A 23,158-nucleotide genomic window follows, 5' to 3' on the forward strand; every position below is an offset into this window, starting at 1 on the left:
AGTTAAGCTTAATTCATATTCTGATATGATTTTTAACCTTTTTTTAGATTGTTAATTTGACCAATGGAACATTGATAAAATTTTCTAATTTAAAAGTGATAGGTGGCAGCTGCTAGGTGAGAGCTATAGCTTTACTATATGATCAGGAATCTGAAAAGCAGATTTTCCATTTGTCCATTTTAAGAGGTCCCAGATTCTACTTAAGTCACTCATTACATTATTACAAGTCTCTGAATATCAGAGTTGCCATTTATCAATGAATAATAAAATGTTACTGTGATTGTAATCTAAATTGAAAATGGAAAGAATTAATGATGGAGTTAATAAAATTAACATGTATAACTAAATCATTCTACTTTATCACAAATAATTGTATGGAGGAAAAATAGCAAAATAGGGATCTTTGATACTTCTCTCCTGTGAAGTTATCAATGCTGTACTCCTGTTGCATTTTATCTGATAATAAAAGTATTATCACAGAATTCATTTCACTCTTTAATGTCCTCCCTTATCTCTACACTCCTTGTTTCCCTCACCTAGAACTTCAAAGTTTCCAGCATTCCTTTCTTCCCAGTCTCCTTCCCTCTCCTTTAACTTTTTACCTTTATACCAGGTGGTCTCATTCAAGCCTAGTGATATAAATGATACAATGTTATAAATACAAGCCTATCTGTTGTGTATCAAGTGAATTTAATTTCCACTGATAATTTTGTTAAACAAGTTTGTTTATTTTGGTTTTTCTCTAATTGGTTGAGTGCATAGGAGTGGTATTTGGGAGTAGAGGGTTGTTTTCCTAATATCTCTTGCCTACAATTTGTTCCCAATGATGGCCTCTCTCAGCCACCCGAGACTTCCCCCCTGCATTATTTATTACCACTTCATTAACAACCTCATGACTATCATCTAGCTCCTTTGGAGCTCAGAGTACTGAGGGAGTGCCATAAGATATGAGTGCCCACTAGTTCTCTTTTTTCCTTCTGATTACTTCCTAGCTAACCTTTCCTTTTCATTCCATATGTAAGAATCACCATGTCTGACATTTTGACCTTTTGAATTTTGAGAGAAAGACAGTACAGGTCTGGGAGCTGGGTATATGTTTCTATTTTTGTCATAACTTAAAGGATTCTTTCATCAAAGCTGGGCAAAAGTTGCCACTTTAATACCAGTAATTATACAAAACTTCCACTGGTGGTTCTAAATATACACCTTTTTCCCATAGAAAATATTATTCTACTAAATCATTTCCATAGATCAGTTTTATACAGTTTTAGGCCATACCTTTCTCAAAGAAGTATTGGACCATTCATTAGGTCTGCATGCAGCAATAAAAATGAAATACTTTGAAATGATTTTATTAGTTAGAAACATAAAGGTACTTTTGCCTCTATCATTGTATTTTTTAAAAAAATATTTATTTTTTAGTTGTAGTTGGGACACAATACCTTTATTTTATTTATTTATTTATTTTTACGTGGTGCTGAGGATCAAACCCAGAGCCTCACACAAGCTAGGTGAGCACTCTGCTGCTGAGCCACAACCTCAGCCCTTATCATTGTATTTTTTAAAATCAAGTTTACATATTATAAAACTTTTCACTACCTTTTGTTCTTTTTACCTGTTGTGGTTAATCCCACTTATATATCGCACAGGAGTTCTTCCAAAGTACAGAATGGCAATCTTCTTGCTAAATGAGGTACTGTCAAGAAGGGGGAAAAAAGCAATTACTTATTTTTCAGAGGAGCATTTTAAAAGTTATGTCAAAACAAGGTTTGTGGGCTGGGAATATAGCCCAGTTGGTAAAGGGCTTGCCTCACATGCACAAAGCCCTGGGTTCAATCCCCAGCACCACAGGAAAAAAAAAACAACAACAACAAGGTTTTGTTTTTTAATACTTTCTCCAAATAATAAATATTGATAACTCACATGTCTTCTATTTCAGGAGAACTATAAGAAAGCTTATTTTCTTTTCCAGATGTTATTTTTAAGAATTAATGCAAGTTATAAACTACACTTGAAAAAGCAGTTATCTCACTTAAATGTGATAAATGATGGAGGACCTCAAAATGGGTATGATTTTTATATATTTTTACCACATATTCTCATGTTGGATTGTTTCAGTGATTGGTTTTTATCTTTATGCTGTTCTCTCATACTGGGGACCAAAATTATAAAATCAGCAACATTTTGCTTTTTTCCTCTATGAAGATGCTATCTTGTCTGTCTGTTAGTTTATGTTAAGTTCTTTACATGTTTTGAGGAGTTAGTGTGTCTTTAGATACCCAATAGTCTTTCTTTTCCAAAAGGACTCAGTTCTACTCAGTAGCTCTGTGACTATGTGAAGGTCCTTCAATTTCTGTGCCTCATTTGTAAAATGACAAGGATAAAATCTGCCTTAATTCTTTCAGAGTTATGAAAAATAATGTGTAGGTAGGACAGTATATTATAAACTATCAAACACATTTTATATATTACCTCTGAAATAGTGTATTTTAAAAAGAAAACAGGATTTAGAATCAGAAAACTTGGGTTAAATACTAGTTCTTCCACTTTTTAGCTGGATAGCTTTGGGTAAATCTTATCCTCTGTATGCCTTAATTTTTTAGATTTAAAATTAGAAATAATGATATTAGTATTAGGTGCTGTGCAGGGGAATGATATTGGCCAAATTATATTGTTATAGTGTATGCATATACAAATATGTAACAAGTCCCACCATTATGTATAATTATAATGCAACAATTTAAAAATGAGGGGAGGGAATACCTGCTCACTGGTGGGGGAGGACCTTTATGTGCTGTCTAAATATTATTCATTAACAGTTTTCTTCTGTAGCTGTGAAGGCCATTTATAAAGTGGCTGGTAGAGATTATATATATTTGGAATTATGAGTTACAGAATACTTATTTCCCTTTGAAGAATCTGGATTGTGAATGGTTTAGGGAGACACTGTTTTCTTAGCGATTCATTCTATTAAATCATCATTATAGCTAAAATTACGAAAGGCTGGAATAGTAAGAGTTTTTATTTTAAATATATCCAGCTCACTTATATCTGTGATGCTTTTTTATGGGTCCCTTCAATGTCAGTATAGAAACTGGAAAAGTGAGCTAACCATCTAGTTTTTCTTAGAATAAACTCTCCTTTGTGCCAGACCAAACCATGTACTCTGTGGGCATTATCTCAGACTAACCTTAGAAGACTATTGACTGTTATATTTTTAATCTATCATTCAACATTTTTTAAAATTTAAACCGTACCTACTCATAATATTGAGATTCATTTATATTGTCATTTATTGTGCTCCGATTTCAAGACAAGAATACCTTAAGTAACTGAATCAACATGTGATTACTAATACTAACATTGAGACAAAGTTAAGCTGAATATCACATATGGAGAAGTATTTTATTCATTTTTCACAATAAGGAATCCCACACTGTATTGATAAGCTACTGACACAGTTACATTTTTATTTGCCATTTGTAAAGTGCAAAGATTTTTTTTTTCCATCAAATGAATTACACTTGCCATGTCACCCGTTTGTCCTAACACTCTGATTGCCATACTAGGAAATAATTGTATGTAAAGATCCTTTGGGATTGAGGTATTTTATGGGTGTGTAGGACATCTTTGCTTCACATACATTAATTTAAAAGTCTGCTATCTGGGCTGGTGACATAGCTCAGTGATGCAAGCACATGCCTATAATGTATGAAACCTTGGGTTGCTTCTTACCACACCACCCGCCAAATCTGTGTATTAAATTATTTTTTGTACTTATAATGCTCAGGAAGTTGCCCTTTCTTTCCTTTTACTGTTTTAGTCCATACATATATACTCTAGTGACAACCAATCAAAAATAGTTATAAATTCATGCTATTTTAAGATAAATCTGATTTTACTGGGTAGAGTTTATAATGAACCTGACTTCGACATGCATTTGTTTACTTTTTTCCAAGCATTTATTTTTTTAAATAAAGCATTAAATGGTTAACTGTATGATAGCAGGAATCCTGGCAAGAGAAGTATGTTGATATTTATCCTAGGAATTCTGAATTTAAATAATATTGTAGCAGCTGATATAGGAATCTGAGAGCCTTGCTCATTTATCTGGATAGAAAGAGTGAAATTTAAAATTTTTCTCTCCGATGTTTAGGTTGGTCACAGCAGATGTAGCTTTTTACACTGGAAATCTTCAAGCCTTAAAAGGTCTTAAAGATTTGGACCTAAATATGGCAGAGATCTGGGAACAGAAGAGGTGACAACTCACTGGAAAACTGGGTAGTTCATCTAACCATGGGACATGTATGTTTCTGAAGAATATCTGAATGCCTGTGTTTTGAGAACCTGGAACCCAAAGTGAACTGAGGTGGGGGAAAGGGAAAAGGAAAGTATCAGTGTTGGGAAACTGGATTCAGTGGGATCTACAAGGAATGCCATTTTTGTGCATTCTTAAGTGAGGAGTAACTGATCAGGTGTCTATAACATTTTTCATTCTCTCTGGAAACAGACTCAGGTTTCTTTGGACCAAATCCAAAAGAACACATAGCTGTAACACAGCTGTAGTTGACTAGAATGCTCTGTATACTTTATATTAAAAAATGCTTTGCATTTCTTCCAGTGCAATGAAATTCATATGGTGTCCCACCTTATTTAATGATGGTACAATTTAAAATATTAAAATCTTAGTCAACCTCTGTAGAAAGTTTTCTCTATGAAAGTAAAGCTGTTTGAAAAATTATTTTTTTACAGATCTTTCTATAAAAAATAAACATCTTTTGATTGCTTGGATTTAGGAATTCAGTTTTTGTTTTAGTGACCAATGTCAAGTTTCAGGCTTTGTGTTACATATTTAATCTTTCTACTACCACCATTATGTCAACTGGGTAAAGCCTTCTCAAAAGTCCAAATACATGAAAGAGTAATAATAAGATATTGGCATTTATGCAACTACTAGTTTAAATACTTTTCAGAAGTGGTATACAGAAGGCTACAGTTTAATAGCTGTATTTTTATAAAAGTATCTATGAAGGGTTTGGGTTTTTTCCCCCTAACAGGTAAGACTATGTATTCATGTAATATGCCTACTTATGAGTTCTCATTTTAACATTTAGGTAACATATGAAGTATGGTCCCCTTGGAGTCTTGTTTTTAAGTTACTTTCAATGTGTATATGAACAAAGACCAGGGAGAAATAGAAATTTTAAAATATGGGCTGCTGTTTGGGGGCTAGAAATACAAGGTATTAAAGACTTTTATGATACCTACCTTCAAAATTAAAAATTAGAATCAGCAGCACTCTACAAGTGAAAGTGCCTGTGCCTCACCTCACACTAAAGACTCTTGCCTAACCCTGTCAGAGTGCCTAATCTTGTGATTATGTACAATGAAATAGTCTTATTTTGTGCTTTACAGTTTTTTCAAAAGGAAAGCTTGTTTTCTTTCCTTTATCATTACGAAGGTATGTCGTTGATTCTTACGCTGTCTGTCTAAAATAAAGGTGTAAAAAATTATGAGACTTTAAAAGACAACTTTTTTTTTTTTAAGTATGGAAGAATTGGGAAGTATGACTTGATCTACCAGCAGACCTGATTTGTAAGGTTATTCTTGAAAAATTTTCAGTGATGTGAAGCTTTAAGAAAAGGGAACTTACCCCACCCCATTTATCCCTCCATACTATAGTACAAGGATCTGAAAGAAATGTTCTACCTCAGCCCACTCCAACCATTTAGCTGGGGAAAGAAATACCACTTTTTTCAGTAAATGGAGAGTCTGGAGTGCATGGCAGGCACCCTAGTCTTAGAACTAAATGAGAGGTTGAATATCTTCCATTTCCTTTGGGAATGTGTTTTTCTTAGAAATGCAGAAAACTGGACTTAGTAGATAACTAGCTGGTGAGTACTTAAATATTCTAACCCATACAGTGTCTGTTCAGCAAGAGCAAACCATTTTATTTTGCTGATTCATAAAATTAGCATTAAAAAGTTCAAGAATACATGTGTATGGCTTCACCGCTTTATTTTTGAAATCACAGGCAATTCAAAGTGACCACATCACTGAGGCTTCTGTTAATAAAAATCTTCCAACAGAACTGCCCCAGTTTTAGGATTAAACAATATTGCACTTGAAGATGAACTTTCAGGATCCTCTTCAAAGAGGGAAAGTATTGCTCCATCTGTTTTTCTTAAACTAAAAGCATATTGCAGAAAACTCTAAAAATCAACATTGCAAGGTACAGTAACATAGTCAAGTACCTGCCTACTTTAGAATCCTAGAGACATTTCAATGTAAGAAACTATTTAGCCCATAATTTAGCCCATAATTAGTATAAAGTGTATACAGTATTCTTTTCAGTGGTCCAATATGCGAAGGTTTCCAGATACAATCTTGTTCTCTAATACTGCTCCAGGTGGGATGTCAATTCTGTCGCCATGATTTGCAATGATGATAACTGTTCCCTAACAGGGAAAACAAAGAGCTAAGAATATACTTGCAACTGCAACTGAAATGCAATTATCATACAACAACCATCAAGTTTATGTATAACTCCTTTTACAATGGAGTAACTGTAATGATAAACAATATTAAACATGAAAAGCAAGTAACATTAAGGAAAAATGTAATGTGTACATCTGTCACAGTCCTGACAGTAGTCCTAGATTCCTTGCCTCCTTGTCAGAGATGGTGCGAACAATGGGAAGTAGACCCAGTGCCATAGTATAACTACCCTTTCTAGAGGCCTCTTGCTTATAAAGTCATCAGCATTATCCAATACCCAAAAAGCAAGTAACAGATGCCAGGCCTAGTGGTGCACACCTATAATCCCAGCTACTTGGAAGACTGAGGCAGGAAAATTTCAAGTTTGAAACTACTGGGCAACTTAGCAAGACCCTGTCTCAAAACAAAATTTAAGAAGGGCTAGGGTTTGTAGCCGGGCATGGTGGTGCACACCTGTAATCCCAGTGGCTTAGGAGGCTGAGGCAGGATGACTGCAAGTTCAAAGCCAGCCTCAGCAACTTAGCAAGGCATTTAACAACTCAGCCAGATTCTGACTCTAAATGAAATATTTTAAAAGGGCTGGGAATGTGGCTCAGTGGTTAAACCTCCCTGGGTTCAATCCCTGGTACAAAAAAAAAAAAAAAAAAGGAGGAGGAGGAGAAGCAGCACTGGGGTTGTACCTCAGTGATAGAGCACTTGCCTTGCACATGCAAGGCCCTGGCTTTGATCTCCAGCACAGAAAAGAACTAAAGTAAAAGTTGCATGATTTATATTTTCATACACAGTTCTCTGTTTTGGTTTTGGTACTGGGGATTGAATCCAGGGGTGCTCTACTTCTAAGCTACATCCCCAGCCCTATTTTAATTTTCATTCTGAAATAGGTCTGAGTTGCCCCCCTAAGTTGCTGAGGCTGGTCTTGAACTTGAAACAACCTCCTGACTCAGCCTCACAAGTCACTGGGATTACAGGCATGTACCACTGTGTTCAGCTGGTTGTGTCTTCTTGTTTTTTTAAGGAATAGTTGTACTGTTAAGTTTTCATTGTTTTGAGATTTTAAATAGTTAATATAAGCAATAAGTTCAGTATATGTGTGTTGTTTTTCTCCCCTAAGATCTCTTCATTTAAACAAGTAACTTTAAGGGTAAGAACACATGAAAAAATAGATATGAGATTTTTTTTTTTTTAAAGAATAGGAAAAAACTTTTACATCTTCAATGGTAGCTTTTACCCATAAAGTCCCAATATTCAATTCTGTGAATATTTCAATGAAATTGATACAAGTACATTAAAATGGGAAATCAATCTATAGCTTATGAATCATTATCAGTAATCATTAGCCTATTTTCTCAATAAAACTCTAAAAAAATAAATATTTCAAAGTTACCACAGATGGTATGTTGTTCAAGTTTTTGTGGGTGTCCCATATAAGGGACAATGGGACATAATGGGTTAATACTACTTAATATTCCTCTATTTCTTACACTAGGCTAAAATACTCAAAAGTACCTAAGTACTACAATAATGTAAACAAATATATTTATACTCATTTACATTATACCTAACATGTATAATCTTCAGATTCCTTTAACAGGATTAGACTATTCAGCATAAATGAACTCACTTTTAAAAATGTTATTCGAATAGTCAACTTTAGAGAGCTAATGCTAGTAGTGATCCTATTTTAAAATTTTGAAAAAATAAAGCTGTTCACTACTAGTGTTTGCTTTCCATTTGAATGCTGTATACCACAACATACTTATATATATATCTGGTTATACTCCTACTAAATTCTGTAATAACCTATTTCATATCTGTGTCCACATATTTTAAAAGATTATCTTATAAATAGAGGTAAATTTGGGACTAGAAAACAAAATCTACTTATAAAGCTATAGGAAATGTGATCTTCATCATTAACATACATACCTTTAATGAAACATTTTTGCCAAATGTCACATCCCCTGAAACTGTGAGATGATCCAATTCAAGCATATCTGGTATACTTTCAAATCTTCTTAGATAATCTTGAACCTTTAAGTAGAAACAAAAAAATATTTCAAATGGATTCTCAGGAGCCAGGCATGGTGGAACACACCTGTAATCCCAGCAGCTCAGGGGCAGGAATATTGCAAGTTCAAAGCCAGTCTTAAGCAACTTAGCAGGGTCTTGAGAAACTCGCCAAGACTGTCTCTAAATAAAATATAAAAGAGCTGGGCATGTGACTCCGTGATTAAGTATCCCCAGGTTCAATCCCTAGTGCCAAAAAAAGGCAGGAGGTTTTCACAGAAAAATAAATAATAAATAGTTTAACTGAACTATAAATCATTTTATGGCAAAACTCAAGTTTTCTATGAGAAGCACCTATTAAGATCCTATCCAGTAGATATGAACATTGTCCTTAAAAATCAAGCAATTATAATACAGTTGAGCCAATCAGATGTGTGGTTTTTTGTTTTGGGGAGGTTTTTGTTTGTTTTTTGTTTTTTAAGATAACCAAACCAGCCATCAGGCTAAAAGCCAGATAAGTAATTCACATAGTCTGGATAGAGCTGGAAAAAGAATGAATGATCATGCTTTGAAGCAGTCTAGATGGGAACTGCTTTTATTGGATAGGCAGAATTCACAAGTGGCTCTCATTTCAAGAACAATAAGACAAATCACCCACGGCTACTTTACCACTGTTCTACATCCCCAGCCGTTTTTTCTTTTTTGAGACAGGGCCTTGCTAAGGTGCTGAGGCTGGCCTTGAACTTCCAATCTTCCTGTCTCAGCCTCTCCAGTTGTTGGAATTACAGGCATATGCCACTGTACCCAGCTCTTATCTTTGCCTTTTATTTCTTTGGATGTACAAGCACTTGAGATTGTTCTATGTGATCTCATTTCCTATTTTGCTGGGAAAACAGAAACAATTAGAAATTTCCTTTAGATTCAACCATCCACCATCCTACCTCCTAGCCCATTACCCTTTTCTCCTAGTACTGGGATTGTTCTATTTCTACTGACTTAAAGCCAACCTCTCCGCTGTGTATTAGGTTCCTTTTTATGAGTTATTCAAAAATATTGTTTCAGGGAGTCTCTCTACAATGTTTTTTCCCTCCTGGCTGCATTGGCTGCCATTAATGTATATGTAAATTCTCCCATTATTAACTTACATATGTGTACATGTGTGTTTATGTATTTATTTTTGCAATATTGGGGAGTGAACCCAGAACTTTACACATGATAGGCAAGCAGTGAACTATAGTCTCAGCCGTTTTTTAAAACTTGGTGGGGTCCTTTTTTTTTTTTTTTGGAACTGGGGGTCGAACCCAGGGCTTTGCAAATGCAAGGCAGACGCTTTGCCACTGAGCTATATCCCAGCCCCCTTTTTTAAAACTTTAAGACAGGGTCTCAGCAAATTACCTAGGCTGGCCTCAAACTGATGATCCTTCTGAATTAGTCTCCCAAGTAGCTGGAATTACAGGCATATGCCACCAAGCTCAGTAATTCTCCCATATTTAAGAAACAAAATCAAACCGCTTAAATGTTATATTCCTCTCTACCTTCTGTTTATCTTTAAGGCAAAACTTTTGAATGAGTTGTCTATATTCATATCTCCAATCTCCTATTCTCTTAAATTTATTCCAGTTGGACTCCCAAACTTCCATATTGATAAATATGTTTACACTTACTTGAATCAGTAACATGAATGCTTAGTCCCTCTTTCCTGAAACATTCTTTTTCATTTGACTTTCAGGAGAAAGACAGACACAGAGACACACACACACACACACACAGAAACGTTTTCTATAAAGTTCCTCATCTGTGATCCACATGAGGTTGCACTAAATCACATCCAGGACTCCAACAGACTTGGATAGTATAGCAGGACACCACAGGTCAGACACAAAGACTCACCCTGTCACTTCATTAACCTCAACGTTTTATATGATTAAATTTTCAGGATTCCACTTGTCAGAGTAGGGTTTTGCTAGACTTATTCCCTTTGCTTGGAAGGTTTTTGGTCCAGATACCTGCATAGTACACTCAACTTCTTAATTGGGCTGTCCAAGGCTACCCAATCAATGTTAAATTACACTCTCCCTTCACATATACTTCCTGCTCTTGCCTTATTTCTCCAAATTCTCACAATTTGGAATACTGTGTATTTTATTTATTTTTTTTTTCCTTCTCCACTAGAATGTAAGTCTTCCATTAAGACAAGGATTTTATTAGTCTGTTTTGTTTACTGCTAAATCTCCTCACCTAGAAACCAGAATTAACCTTTTCCCACTGATGAAAGCACTTATGGTCATGGGAGGGACATAAGATAAAATGTCCCGACATTTAAATATTCTCTACAGTGAATCAATTTTCAAAAAGTTCATCTTTATCTTTTATAATCAGTTCCTTTAAATGACATCAAAAATCGAAGAATACAATGTGTCAGAAGTGGAGATTTAAATCCATAAGTGGATCATATCTTTACAGTTACATACCTTTGTAAAAGAACTGCCTAATTTAACCAAGGGCACTGTAGGAAACTCCCGCTTTTCACTCATTGTCAAAGATCCTGCATTAAGGCTATAGAGGTTTGACATCACAAGCAAGAGATCTGATGTGGTTTTGACGGGCAGAAAACGGCTCCTTGGAACATTAATACCTAAAGAATTCTCAAAGCTTTTAATTGCAGCCCCTACTGCAGTTTCTAACTGAATGACATTCAGGCCTCCATCCAAAGTCTGTAAAATAAGAGGGAGAGGGGCAGGGGGAAACACAGATTTTAGGTACCTACAACTTACAATATAGTAATATTAATTCAGATAGTTAATATCTGGGAAGTACTTTTAGAGAGATAACAAAGGAGATACAATTTCAAGAACTGACATTTATCAAGCACCCATTATATGCGAAACTCTTAATACCTGTGTGGTTTTTTTTTTTTTTTTTTGGTCTCATAACTCTGGTTATGTAGTAATATCCCCATTATACCATAAAAGAACCAAAGGTTCTAAAAACTCATACAAGCTGCATGTGACCAAATGGCTAATAGTGTCAAAGCAATAACCAAGACTGAGGTGGGTCTTTTACTTTCGAGTCCAGTGTTCTTGCCACTACAACAGGCCAGGGTCAAATAAAGGCACGCTACAGAGATGAATGCAGAGTCTGGAGGACAGAGCCAGCAACCTAGAGTCTCAGTAGAAGAGACCAAAGGAATACATAGGCCAGAGGGAGTGGGCAATGGGGTCCACGTTTAGCCTACTGTGATCTTTGGTACTAGCAAGCCCAGTGAGAGAGAACTTTGGCTTACCTTTGGATTCACAATGATTTCCATATCAATAGCATTCTGTTCCTGCAGTCTTTTAACTGCTGCAAGAGAAATCCATAGGTTGTTTGTGTTAAATATTTTAAATTTTGATACAGACTTGAACTCATCAACGTGTGCTTTTGGCACTTGAGCGATTTCCACCAATCTCAGTTTGCCTTCATACTGAGTGAGTGTCCCGCCCTAGGAAGGCAGAAAATAATTAGTGTTTCCACATTTTTCCCCATCAGAACCACAACATCCTGCTTAATTTTATGGAAAAGACACTGATGGTACAATCTCCCAGAGTATAAAGTGACGTTTTAAAGATAGAACCACCATCTTGTTCAAAATTAAAGCCCTGGAAGCAGATCAGAGTTATCCTCACTTGCCTAAGGTCTGCTACAGGAATAGTTGTTTTCAGACAACTGCTTGTTACAAAACAGTACCACCCAAGGCCCTGCTCTGACAGGCTATAGAAAAGGGGAGCACAGAGGAGACAGATATACAAGAAGATAAGTGGCCTCAGGCTAGTGAGGTTCTTTCATCCAAGACATGCCAGTATAGAAAGAGGGCAACATTTCCAAGAGGCATAAAATCTAGGCCAAGGACTGTTTTAGTATTCATATACTGCTTGCTTTTTTCGGGGGGTAAGTAGTAAAGTCTATGTGCCATTTCACCCAAGGCCAAATTTCATGACCGCCAAACATGCCAGGTTAAACAAATTTGTGATTTGCACCAAAAGAATGGCATATTTTTCAATGTACTACAAAGATGATAAAATTTTATAAATATGTAAGGAAGTTTTCATTAGCGGTGCAATAAAGTTCCAGACAACAATATTAATTGTCTGAACTTAACGAAAGTGTTTTCATGTTTCAGCTCTATTCCATAAATATACACAAAACACTTTAGTTAAAATCACTGACAGATTATCCAAAAAGAATAGTTCTAATACCACTGACTTTGGATTTATGATACACATTGTTATGTTAGAACTTAAATTACCCCACAGAATACCATCTCTATCTTACAATGTCAAGTGAATAAATGTGTTCTGCTTAAAAGAAACTTTCAAATTAGAAAGAAAAAGCATTAAGTGTACAACCTATTAATGGGAAAACGTGAATCCCAAATTGCTTCCCCTCAGTATTTACCTTCACATCTGCACGTGTTTTGTTTGTGACTTCCATGACAAATTCACAGCGTTTTCCATTGGGTGGATTCATTAGATGATTAAGAATATAAAGATCCACTGTGGCACCCAGATTATCTATGTTAGACACAAAAATATACTCTTTGCCTTCTCCTATAAAGGTATCTAGCAAACCAGAGTTGTAGAAACTGGCGTAGATATCACCATGACCTGGAGGGTACCAAGCTTCTGTATTTTCCCCTGAGTAAGAGACATCCTTTGCTACAGGAAGTAAAGATTCTTTATTAATCCTCGGGTACCTTAAAAAAAGAAAAAGTTCTTTTGCATTATCAACCCTGTAAAGCATTTCAGACCTTCAAGCAAAACAATGCATTAAAAAATCCTTCTTTTTCAGTGTTTCAATAGTAAATTATAGGTGAGTCCACTTAAGAAAATCTCATCTGTGTTGTTCAAAATCTGTTTCTTAGCTAATAAGTTGCTGCAAAAAAATTTTTTCCCCTGGTCATATAGATGGGAAGACACCTCGAATTTTTTTTTTTTTTTTTAAAGAGAGAGTGAGAGAGGAGAGAGAGAGAGAGAGAATTTTTAATGTTTTACTGTTTAGTTCTCGGCAGACACAACATCTTTGTTGGTATGTGGTGCTGAGGATCGAACCCGGGCCGCACGCATGTCAGGCGAGCGCACTACCGCTTGAGCCACATTCCCAGCCCAACACCTCGAATTTTTAAGATATTAATGTTTTCTAACTCTTCAAGAGGAGGCATACATTAAGTAAATGATGTTCTCAACCTTTTTGGATTTTGGATAGTTCTTTTTCCTGAAGACTTATCTAGGGAAAGCTGCCTGTTCTTACAAACAGATATATTTGGGAGTGATTCTCTTTCTTCTTCAGAAAACCAATAGCAGGTTATTAATACCCCTCCCATCATCAATGAGCACATGGGTAGGGACTGACATTGGGGAGAGGCAGGCAGGAGAAAGCAGCACAACAAACTGAAGAAAAATGTAGACATCCCATCTGTGACAAAAAGTTTCCATGGGAAAATGGACTAAAAAACACAATGGAGCAACTTCAGATGTGTCCCTTCTTCCTAAGTTTATGTAGACTCGTGACTTTCTCAATGGAAGCCTTATCTCCCCAGTTGCCTGGGCTTTATCACAATGCTTTCATCTCATTTCCTTTCTACTCATTCCACTGTCCCCAAAGTTGATGGTTCCAGAATTTATTAAATTATCCCCATGCCTAACTCAAGATGAAGAAATTCCCACAGAAGTGAAGGTTTTCTGTCAGGGAACGGTGGCACATGCCTGTAATCCCAGTGGCTCAGGAGGCTGAGGCAAGAGGATCATGAGTTTAAAGGCAGCCTCAGCAAAAGCAAGGTGCTAAGCAACTCAGTGAGACTCTATCTCTAAATAAAATACAAAATAGAGGTGCAGATGTGGCTCAGTGGTTGAGTACCCGAGTTCAATTGTTGGTACAAAAAAAAAAAAAAGAAGAAGTGAAGGTTATCAATACTGTAGAATATAGAAAGCCATTCACAGACCCAGGTGAAACCCAAATATACCCTCAGAAAGTGAAGACCTAAACCAACCTCTAATATTTTGGACATGGAACAGAATCTTAAACAGATTTTCTTTTTAAGAACTGGAAATGACAGAACTGAAAAGTAATTCTGACAATCATAGCTATTACCAAATGTTCAACTTTGAAAGGTGTCAAGCACTTGCAAGATGGCACATGCACATCTTGAGACAGCTGTTACAAAGCAAAGAAATCCTTTCCCAAGAGTAATACTCAAGATTTTTTTGTATGTTTGGTTTTTTGTTGTTGTTATTACCCCTTTTACCTGCTTTGATTGAAAGTGTAGATTTTCACACGACAATGATTGTACTTTTGTAGTATTTTTTTTGTATCTTCATCCGTGTTAAAAGAGTTCATTAAAACAAGAGGAACATCAGTATTGTAGGTTTTGTTCAAATGCTAGAGAGGAAAATGACAATCAGATTACTCAGATTTGTTTTCTTTGCTTATGTAAAACTAATTCTTCAGAGTTAATCACCTCATTTATATATACATCCGAATACATCCAAATATATACATTTGACATAAGTAACTCCTTTGTGTGAGGCAGACTTTTGATAAGCAGTTTACCATGTACTCAATAAATCACAACTCTTTTGGGACAGAACTATTGACTGAATTTTATTGCTGATTAAACTGAGCCCCAGCTGGGTGCCCCCAGGTGGCCAACTCTCTAAGTGTGTGCACAGCCACAGTGCAGTGTGGTCTTACATAAGTCTATAGACAAGTGCTGAGTAAGCATTTACTCTTACGTTTCAAATTCTGTGGGGATTAAAGTACAAATGTTACAAAGATCTGGCTTGCAGTTCTCAGGATGAATGGTCAAAAATTCTGAATCACACCTCAACGGAAATCTTTCCAATCTCAAAAGAGCTAACAGACTACTTAGGGAGAAAAAATAGGTTCTTAGAAGTCAAGACTATCCAATGTTCAAATTCTGATTCTAGATTAACTAGTTAGGGAGCTTGAGAAATAAAGTCTCTGTGTCATGGTTTTCTCATCTGTAAACTGGGGATGATAATATTTACCTCACTCAGTTGTTCAGAGGAACAAATGGATCAATTCTTAGGAAAAGCATGGAGTATCTGGTGCACAGTAGCTACTGCTAGTGTCATGACTATAGTTGCCAGCATCATACTAGACAACAGATACAGAGAAGGGAAAGATAGGGACACTGCCCCTGAAGAGTTTACAGTCTACGATTAATAACTTTGTCATAAGAAGGACACCAAGAACAGTTCTTAGCATTCATGGCATCCTGAAAGCTATCTTCCCCAACTTAACAAAAGAGGTTAATAAAGCCAGATCAACCCAGACATCATGAAGGCTGTCAGCCAAAAGAAAGGAGGTGGAAGGCAGCACATCAAAGGATAATCTGAACAGACCCAGAGATTTCATCAACCACAAATGCTATTTAAGATCAAAAGCTTTTTTATATCACCCTAAGGATGTGACCTTAAACCTTTTTTTTAAACACTGTTAAAGAGACTAAAGATAGCAAGCTCTTTGACTAGCTCAAATTCACATCTGCTACATTTAACAATATAAAATTTATGATAACCTAAAAACTATTTTAGTGTCTCATCAGAAAGGCTGTGTTACTCACTTCAATTTGCTGAACAGTCAGATCCAAAAAGGTATTCTCATTCCTCACACCAATCAGACTTTTAGGGCCTTTGCAACCCATGCTGGTTCCCAAACCACCATTGAGTTTCACCACCACCAGCTTGTTCAACACAGAAGATACATTTTCAGGCAAGCCCCTGGCCTTTATCTTTTCATAAGGTTGAATCTGAAAGGAAAAATAAAATTATAGGAATAATTCAAATAACTTTATAAGATGTTAAAGCAAATCAATTCTGGGATTATTTCCATTTTTCTTCCTTTTAAAGTTTTGGTCTCTCTTGTGGAAAGTTTCACCCACATTTCCTTTAATGTCACCAGGCCCTTCTGGTTCAAAATCAAAAACTTAACAGGCAACTTCCTTGAGCACAGTAGGTGAATGGTTCACTTACACTATAATGAAGTATAAAGAAAGGGGGAAAGTTGTCTATAAATATTTGTCTGACTAGTGGGAACATCCAAGGTTTTTAGACTCAAAACTTCCAATTTGCCTCAACAAAGCAAATGAGATACACAAAGCTCATCCAAAGTCTAAATATTTCTGGTGTATTATGATCCACTTCAATTCTGAACAATGCTTACAATCAATACATTATTCTACCACAGGAGGCAAAAACCAAAACATACTTGTTCTTTGCCATTCTTCTCCATTCAGTCTTAAGTTTGACCTTCAGAAGAAGATGGCATAGGCTTTTAGGTATGCACAGAATTCCTTAAGAATTTAATTCTTGATTATCCCTGTATAAAAGCCCACACTGGAAAATAAATTCTTCTCACTGTTCGAAGAAATGCCCTGGGAGAAAACAAGGGCAGGGCTGGAGAAAAATCCCCAATCTCCTCCCTAGCATTCTCAACTATTTTTGTGAACAGAGAGTCTTAAACTTAACTTCTCCCTCATAGGAAACTTAGAAGTTGAGACTCATTTTTGTTTTTCAAACCAGGCACAAGTAAGACTCGGCATCTTATAGCAAGAATGAAAGCTTTTTAAAAAAGATCACAACAGATTTTCTACATGTGGCATTTTTGCTATTTTGCTTTAATGGAATAGGTCCTCAAATAGACTCTTCAGTTACATCATGGTGTAGGACACATAACACATGAGTGGACCAAAACAAAAAACCAACAACAACAACAACCAGTAGGTGCTCTGTGAACACTAGATTTTATTTATTGTGCTACCTGCAGGGTTGTGTATTTGTGGATGAGAGGGGCAAGGGGCAAGTGACATTTGTGATTGGGAAAGGTCTTGATAAGCTCACATTTCAGTGATCTAAGCCTGTGGAACAATCTCTTTATGCTTAGTCAGACAAACATACATATATCATACACAGATTCTGATCACAATTCTTGCTCTTAATAGTTCTTTCCATTAATCTGTAACTTATTTCTCCTAACCTTTAATATACTGTATTAACTGCAAGTGTGGCTAATATACTGTGTTACCTGGTATAAATACTGAGGAACAACAAAGCTCTCTATTGATTATCCCCACTCCCATTATCACTCATGCTGAACTGTTTCCTGATGTGACAGATAGTGTTCCTAGTAAATGCTGCTTAAGCAGCAATTAACATTTATTCCCCTTCATGAACCAGAGGAAGGGCTGATGACCATAAAAGACAGGAAGAAGAGACGGGACCATGGGCACTCCAACAGGTGCTACCTAGCCACTTGAATGCTAACTGCCAAGGACCAGGACAGGGAGGTGGGAAAGAACACAGACCACACAAGTTGCTTCCCTGGCACCACTTGGTTTTGGTGAGGAAAAGGCAGGGGTAACAAGAACTTGAACTCCAACACAAATACAAAGTGGCCATGACCCAGTGGAAGATATTCCTTGAAAATGTTTTTATTACTATGAACATCATTTGTTCAGCATTTCAAAGAAACTGATAATACTACTATGGAGAAAAAGTCCCAATTTAAGTGTTACACTACTTCAAAAGAGTAGATGACAACTGAAACCTTCTGTCACCTCATATAACATGGTAGTTTATTATTCTTTCTAACTGAGCTGCTGGAATCAATTGGTCAATAGAGGGAATGCCACTGTGATATTATGGCAGGGATTGAACTCGGGGGCATTCAACCACTGAGCCACATCCCCAGCCTTATTATGTATTTTATTTAGAGACAGGACCTAAATTGCTTAGTAACTCACTTTTTGCAGAGGCTGGCCCTGAACTCGAAATTTTCCAGGCTTAGCCTCCCAAGCTGCTGGGATTACAGGCATGTGCCACGGCGCCCAGCTTAAATATGCTTTTTTTTAAAAAGTGAAATACACAGAAGCAAGGTTTTTTTCCTACACATAAGGTAGGCATGTTTTCCAATTCCACCTAAAATTTTAACTGTGAAACATCAGAAGTATAAATGTTTATAGAATAGATATACAGCTGAAAGAATAATATTTTCAAAAAAGCATTCTTCCACAACTTCAAAGCCTCCATGCACCCATCCCTGCCTGATCACATTCCTCTTCTATCTCTGGATTAAGAGTATCTGAACTATATATGTATCCCTTATAACAATTCATTTAATTTGTCTCTAAAATTTTAAATAAATTGAATCAGTATCAAACAGGTACAATATCAGCAATTCAAACAAAGCATTATCACTTGAATGTAGTGTCAATATTTGAATAAACATTATTTCGATGTAATATGGAGCAAAAAATTCCACATTAATATCAGTTGAAGTCTAAATGCTTATTTTGAGAGTAAAAAATGCTACAATAACTAATGATTTTGAATGTTATTAATTTTATGTACAATAAACGTTTCCAAGTATTTCAGTTAGTTAAACTGGGAAACAATGACAATACACATAAAAAATTCAGTACATAAATTACTTAGCTCAAAAGGAAATATTTTCCTAAAGACATTTATCAACTATTCCTACACATTTAAATAATAATACCAGGCAGAGTAATCAAAATTAGATTACATCCTTTTTAAAACAATGTTACTGTGTTTTTCATACTTTTTTATTTTTTTATTTTTAGTATTGCTGAGGATTGAACCCAGTGCCTCACACATTAACCAAGCTCTCTACCACTGAGCCACACCATAGCCCTTAGACTACATCTTAATTCTAAACTTTAAAGAACTGTTTGGTATACTAATATTCACAGCATAATACAGAGAGCTTTAGGACACATTTAATTGTTAGCTCTTTAATTAGGTCTATTTTTTCAAGAAAGAAATATTAATAGGAATTTTTCAGCTCCAGTGAAGATGAATTAAAAACCAAATAACAACCTGTTTCTTTAAAATTTTACAAGAAAAAAGAACTTCAAATTGTGTACATTCATCATAAATTATCTTTGATTCACACATAAATATAAAGTTTACAAAAGAAAAGTATTTAGTTATCTAAATACATTGTTTTCCTTAATCAAACTTCAAAATCTGTATCAGAATTCTTTTTTATATTTTTATTTCTTTTTTATTCTTTTTAGTTATACAAGACAGTAGAGTATGTTGACATATTTATAAAAACATGGAGTATATCTGATTCTAATTAGGATTCCAGCCTCTGGATGTACACAATGTTGAGATTCACTGGTATATTCATATATGTACATAGGGAAGTTATTAAGAAGATAATTCCTTATAAACGAGGTTGAGGCCACTAAACAAATCAATTAAAAATATGTAAAATGATTTCTGTAGATTGCCAATCTTTTTAAATAGTGGAAAACAGGATTCTTAATATTTATTTCAAGTTCTCGGTCCTAGGTACATGGTTCTTTCTAATAACATGTTATTAAACATGTTATTAGAAAGCTTTGTTCTAAACTTAAGTAACAAAATTTAAATGTGCTGCTGCTGCTTGTACTTAGTCATGCAGATACAGAGCCTTTAAGTTGGAAAGCACAATATTGGTTAATTCAACTCTGCTAAAAGTATAATATCTGATTGAAAAAATACAACGGAAAACAAAAAGTGTTAGACAACACTCAGTGATTAATGGGGTATGAATGATTTAGGAATCAGCAACATTCAATGTTTTATTCAGACTTTTCAATTACTTGTTATGAGTTGAGAAATGGTTGGCCACTCTCATCATTCTGCCTCAAAGATGAGCCACTAGAGAACATTTACTTACATGAGATGTTCACAAGAGGGAACAGCAGTTACATTTTATATAGGCTGCTTGAACAAAAAGATAGTCCCAAAATTGTGCTTTGGAAGTAACAAAACCAACATATCAGGACCTACTAATAACAGTATCAGCTAATTAGTTCATTTGTCAGATCCTACTAAAAATAACCAACTACACACACCCTGTTATGCGAAGACTTACAGGATATAGCTTTGAACCGGGCATCCTGGCACACACCTGTGATCCCAGCTACCTGTGAGGTCTAGAGCAAGGAGGACAACAAGCCTCAGCCTGGGCAACTTACTGAGAGACTCAAAATAAATATTAAAAAGGGCTGGATGTAGCTCAGTGGTGGAGTACTTGCCTAGAATGCATGAGGCCCTGTGTCTAAAAAAAAAAAAAAAAAAAAAGATACAGTTGTGAAGATATTCCACTTTGTTGAAATTGGAGTTCATTCAATTAAAAAAAAAAAAGATACAGATGGGAAATTCATGACATTCTTGTCTTGAGAGCCATGATTCCATTGCCAAATTTGTAGATTGTGAAAAGCAACAAGTGCATGCAAATGCATATTTAAAAGCACAAAATAGGGGCTGGGGTTATGGCTTAATGGTGGAGCAGTCGCCTGGCATGTGTGAAGCCCTGGGTTCTGGGTTTGATCCTCAGCACTACATAAAAATAAATAAATAAAACAAAGGTATAAAAAAGAAAAAAAAAAGAAAGCTTATTTTAAAAAGCACAAAATAAGGCAATATAAGTGGGGAGAAAATCAGAAATCACCTGGAAACATGCAGAAAACTCCAGTTTGGGAATAATGGCATCATAACGATTAATACAATTTAAAAGGTCAGAATACTAAGAGGATAGTGTAACTTTAGTAGGTTATTGTTAGAAAGGAAAACCTGACATTACAGCAGTTACATCCCAGTACTAGTACAGTTACATCCCAGTACTAGTAAAGACTTGAAAATACCTTGTTCTTTCACCAACCTCAGCTGCTCCTTAAAACCATGCTAAGGAATTATTGTTCTTACATTATAATATCAACATTTTAAAGCTTGGGCAATAAATTTATAAAGAAAACTTTAATAATTGTGATTTTTTTCTTGTATTCCCAAAATTTATTCCATAATGGTAAAAAAAGGTTTCAGCCCCATACTGATTAAAACACTAGGCCATTTGGTCTTTAGACAAAAGATGTTTTAAATGTACTTCTGTTTTAAGACAAATCTCCCAAGGGTTGGTACCCTGAGAATCTAAAAGTCTGATTTTAAACTATAATTGTGAACATTTTGCTCATATTTTCACAAATTTGGTGTGAAATAAAATGACGTGATTCACACATAACATTAAAATTCCAAAAGGGAGTTAATGAAAACACTTGACCCCAGAAAGCTTGTAGTGGAAAGATTTATTTACCATCAGTGCCCTCATTTCTCTGTGCAGTGTTGTAGCCTAAATTAAAAGGGCATAAACATTGCCCCACCTCTTCAAATGTCAAGGAACCCTGGTTCTTTATGTGATACTTTCAGTAACATCAACTCTTTAACTCTTAACTGTCTAACTCTTAAAGCAGCTAATTAATATGGGTTCTGCTGAAGAATTTGTTCACAAGAATAGGAATCTGAAAAGAACTATATAAGGAAAAAAGCAACAGGTTATGAAGAGGGGAGAATGTTAAGTGATGAGGTTAATACTGCTTTTAGAAACCTCCATGGAGGTCTCCGACTTGTGTTTCATAACTTAAGATCCATATGTACACACAAAGAAAACAGTAGTTGAATCAAACAACTGTTTGATTCCAGATATTTCATGTCTAAAGCTTATTCAGATTAAATTAGGTAGTAAGCATGGCATTCTCCTTGTATTTCAACAAGAGTGCTCTCTGTTGGTGATTCGGCCATACTCTCCACCAGGGAACCTAACCAAGCAGTCCAACAGCTGAGTTTAGATTAACAAGTCAAAGGGATGCATGTTACAAAGTTGCTTAGCAACAGCTGAAGTTATACTGGACACACCTTGTCCCAGAGACATTTTAGACTGTCTTCCACTTTCCTTTGTATCTCCCCCAGAAGACATTAACTCAGGCAAAAATGAATGGTATTTGCAAACAACTGGGAGTACCATGTACTGCCAGATACAGTCTCAATGTTACCCTGACTGAATCACTTTAGTCAGTCACTAAGTGCAATCTTTGTGTTTTCAAACCTAATCACCCTGACCCTCATTTTTCCCAGACATGAATAGAATTCAGTGTTCTTAGAAGACCACTATTAAAGCTAAACGAGACAGCGGGCAACCTCCACAGGTGAGGTGGGCAAGCCCCAAGAGGCTAATAGCAAAATATTCAGGGCAGGCCAAGCACTTGTGTTCTCTTTTTACCGGTAGAAGAGAATTAATCAAATACTAACTTCCTCTGAGGAATGAGTGAAAGAAAGCAGTTAGCAATCTACTAAAGAATGTAACTTAAACAACATTCTGCCCTCTAGGATGTCAATCTAGTTTTCCTGCCGAAATGAAAAGGAGATCTTTTAAAAACTGTCTGCCATGATCTGTATCTTGCCAAGTCTGTTCACAACTTAGTTTTCAGTTAGAATAAAAGCCAAATTCATTACACAGTCATGGACACACTGTTCCCATTAGCAATAGTATAACCCAGTTCTGGGTAGCATATTTGTGCTATTCCTGGAGACAGTGCCAAATACCCAAAGCAAGCTAACAGTACCTGCCCTGTTATGGTTCACAAGGGTATTATTATTGCAATCTGAAAGAATTTTTTTTTTCAACAAAAGTAAGTTTGCCTGAAAGAAAATGAGCTGTGTAAACAGTAAAACAAATTAGGAATGATGCTCCATATGTACAGAGAGTGTTCCAAGAACACTGACTTATTCACAAATCCTTATGTACCTTG

At 35.7% G+C, this 23,158-nt stretch overlaps 2 protein-coding genes across 11 annotated transcripts in view; one reads left to right on the plus strand and one right to left on the minus strand.

Moving 5' to 3' along the window:
* Positions 1 to 5,513, plus strand: part of Vps54 (VPS54 subunit of GARP complex) — an 87,038-nt gene extending 81,525 nt beyond the window's left edge. For 5 of the 7 annotated variants that reach the window (XM_078029116.1, XM_078029115.1, XM_078029117.1 and 2 more), the window contains 2 exons: positions 1,940 to 2,067; positions 4,157 to 5,513. In XM_078029116.1, coding sequence (XP_077885242.1) covers positions 1,940 to 2,067; positions 4,157 to 4,262 — 234 coding nt within the window. In that variant the 3' untranslated portion in view covers positions 4,263 to 5,513. The remainder of the gene's footprint in view (positions 1 to 1,939; positions 2,068 to 4,156) is intronic. The other 2 variants (XM_013357183.4, XM_013357186.4) reach the window with 1 other exon arrangement.
* Positions 5,514 to 6,001: 488 nt separating this feature from the next.
* The window catches only part of Ugp2 (UDP-glucose pyrophosphorylase 2), a 61,450-nt gene continuing 44,293 nt past the window's right edge, over positions 6,002 to 23,158 (minus strand). For all 4 annotated transcript variants that reach the window (XM_013357189.4, XM_005322063.5, XM_005322062.5 and 1 more), the window contains exons 4-10: positions 16,127 to 16,312; positions 14,786 to 14,919; positions 12,940 to 13,237; positions 11,789 to 11,986; positions 10,977 to 11,219; positions 8,425 to 8,529; positions 6,002 to 6,458 (exon numbers count right to left, since the gene is read on the minus strand). In XM_013357189.4, coding sequence (XP_013212643.1) covers positions 6,351 to 6,458; positions 8,425 to 8,529; positions 10,977 to 11,219; positions 11,789 to 11,986; positions 12,940 to 13,237; positions 14,786 to 14,919; positions 16,127 to 16,312 — 1,272 coding nt within the window. In that variant the 3' untranslated portion in view covers positions 6,002 to 6,350. The remainder of the gene's footprint in view (positions 6,459 to 8,424; positions 8,530 to 10,976; positions 11,220 to 11,788; positions 11,987 to 12,939; positions 13,238 to 14,785; positions 14,920 to 16,126; positions 16,313 to 23,158) is intronic.

Source organism: Ictidomys tridecemlineatus, chromosome 12 (assembly GCF_052094955.1).
Source record: "Ictidomys tridecemlineatus isolate mIctTri1 chromosome 12, mIctTri1.hap1, whole genome shotgun sequence".
NCBI lineage: Eukaryota > Metazoa > Chordata > Mammalia > Rodentia > Sciuridae > Ictidomys > Ictidomys tridecemlineatus.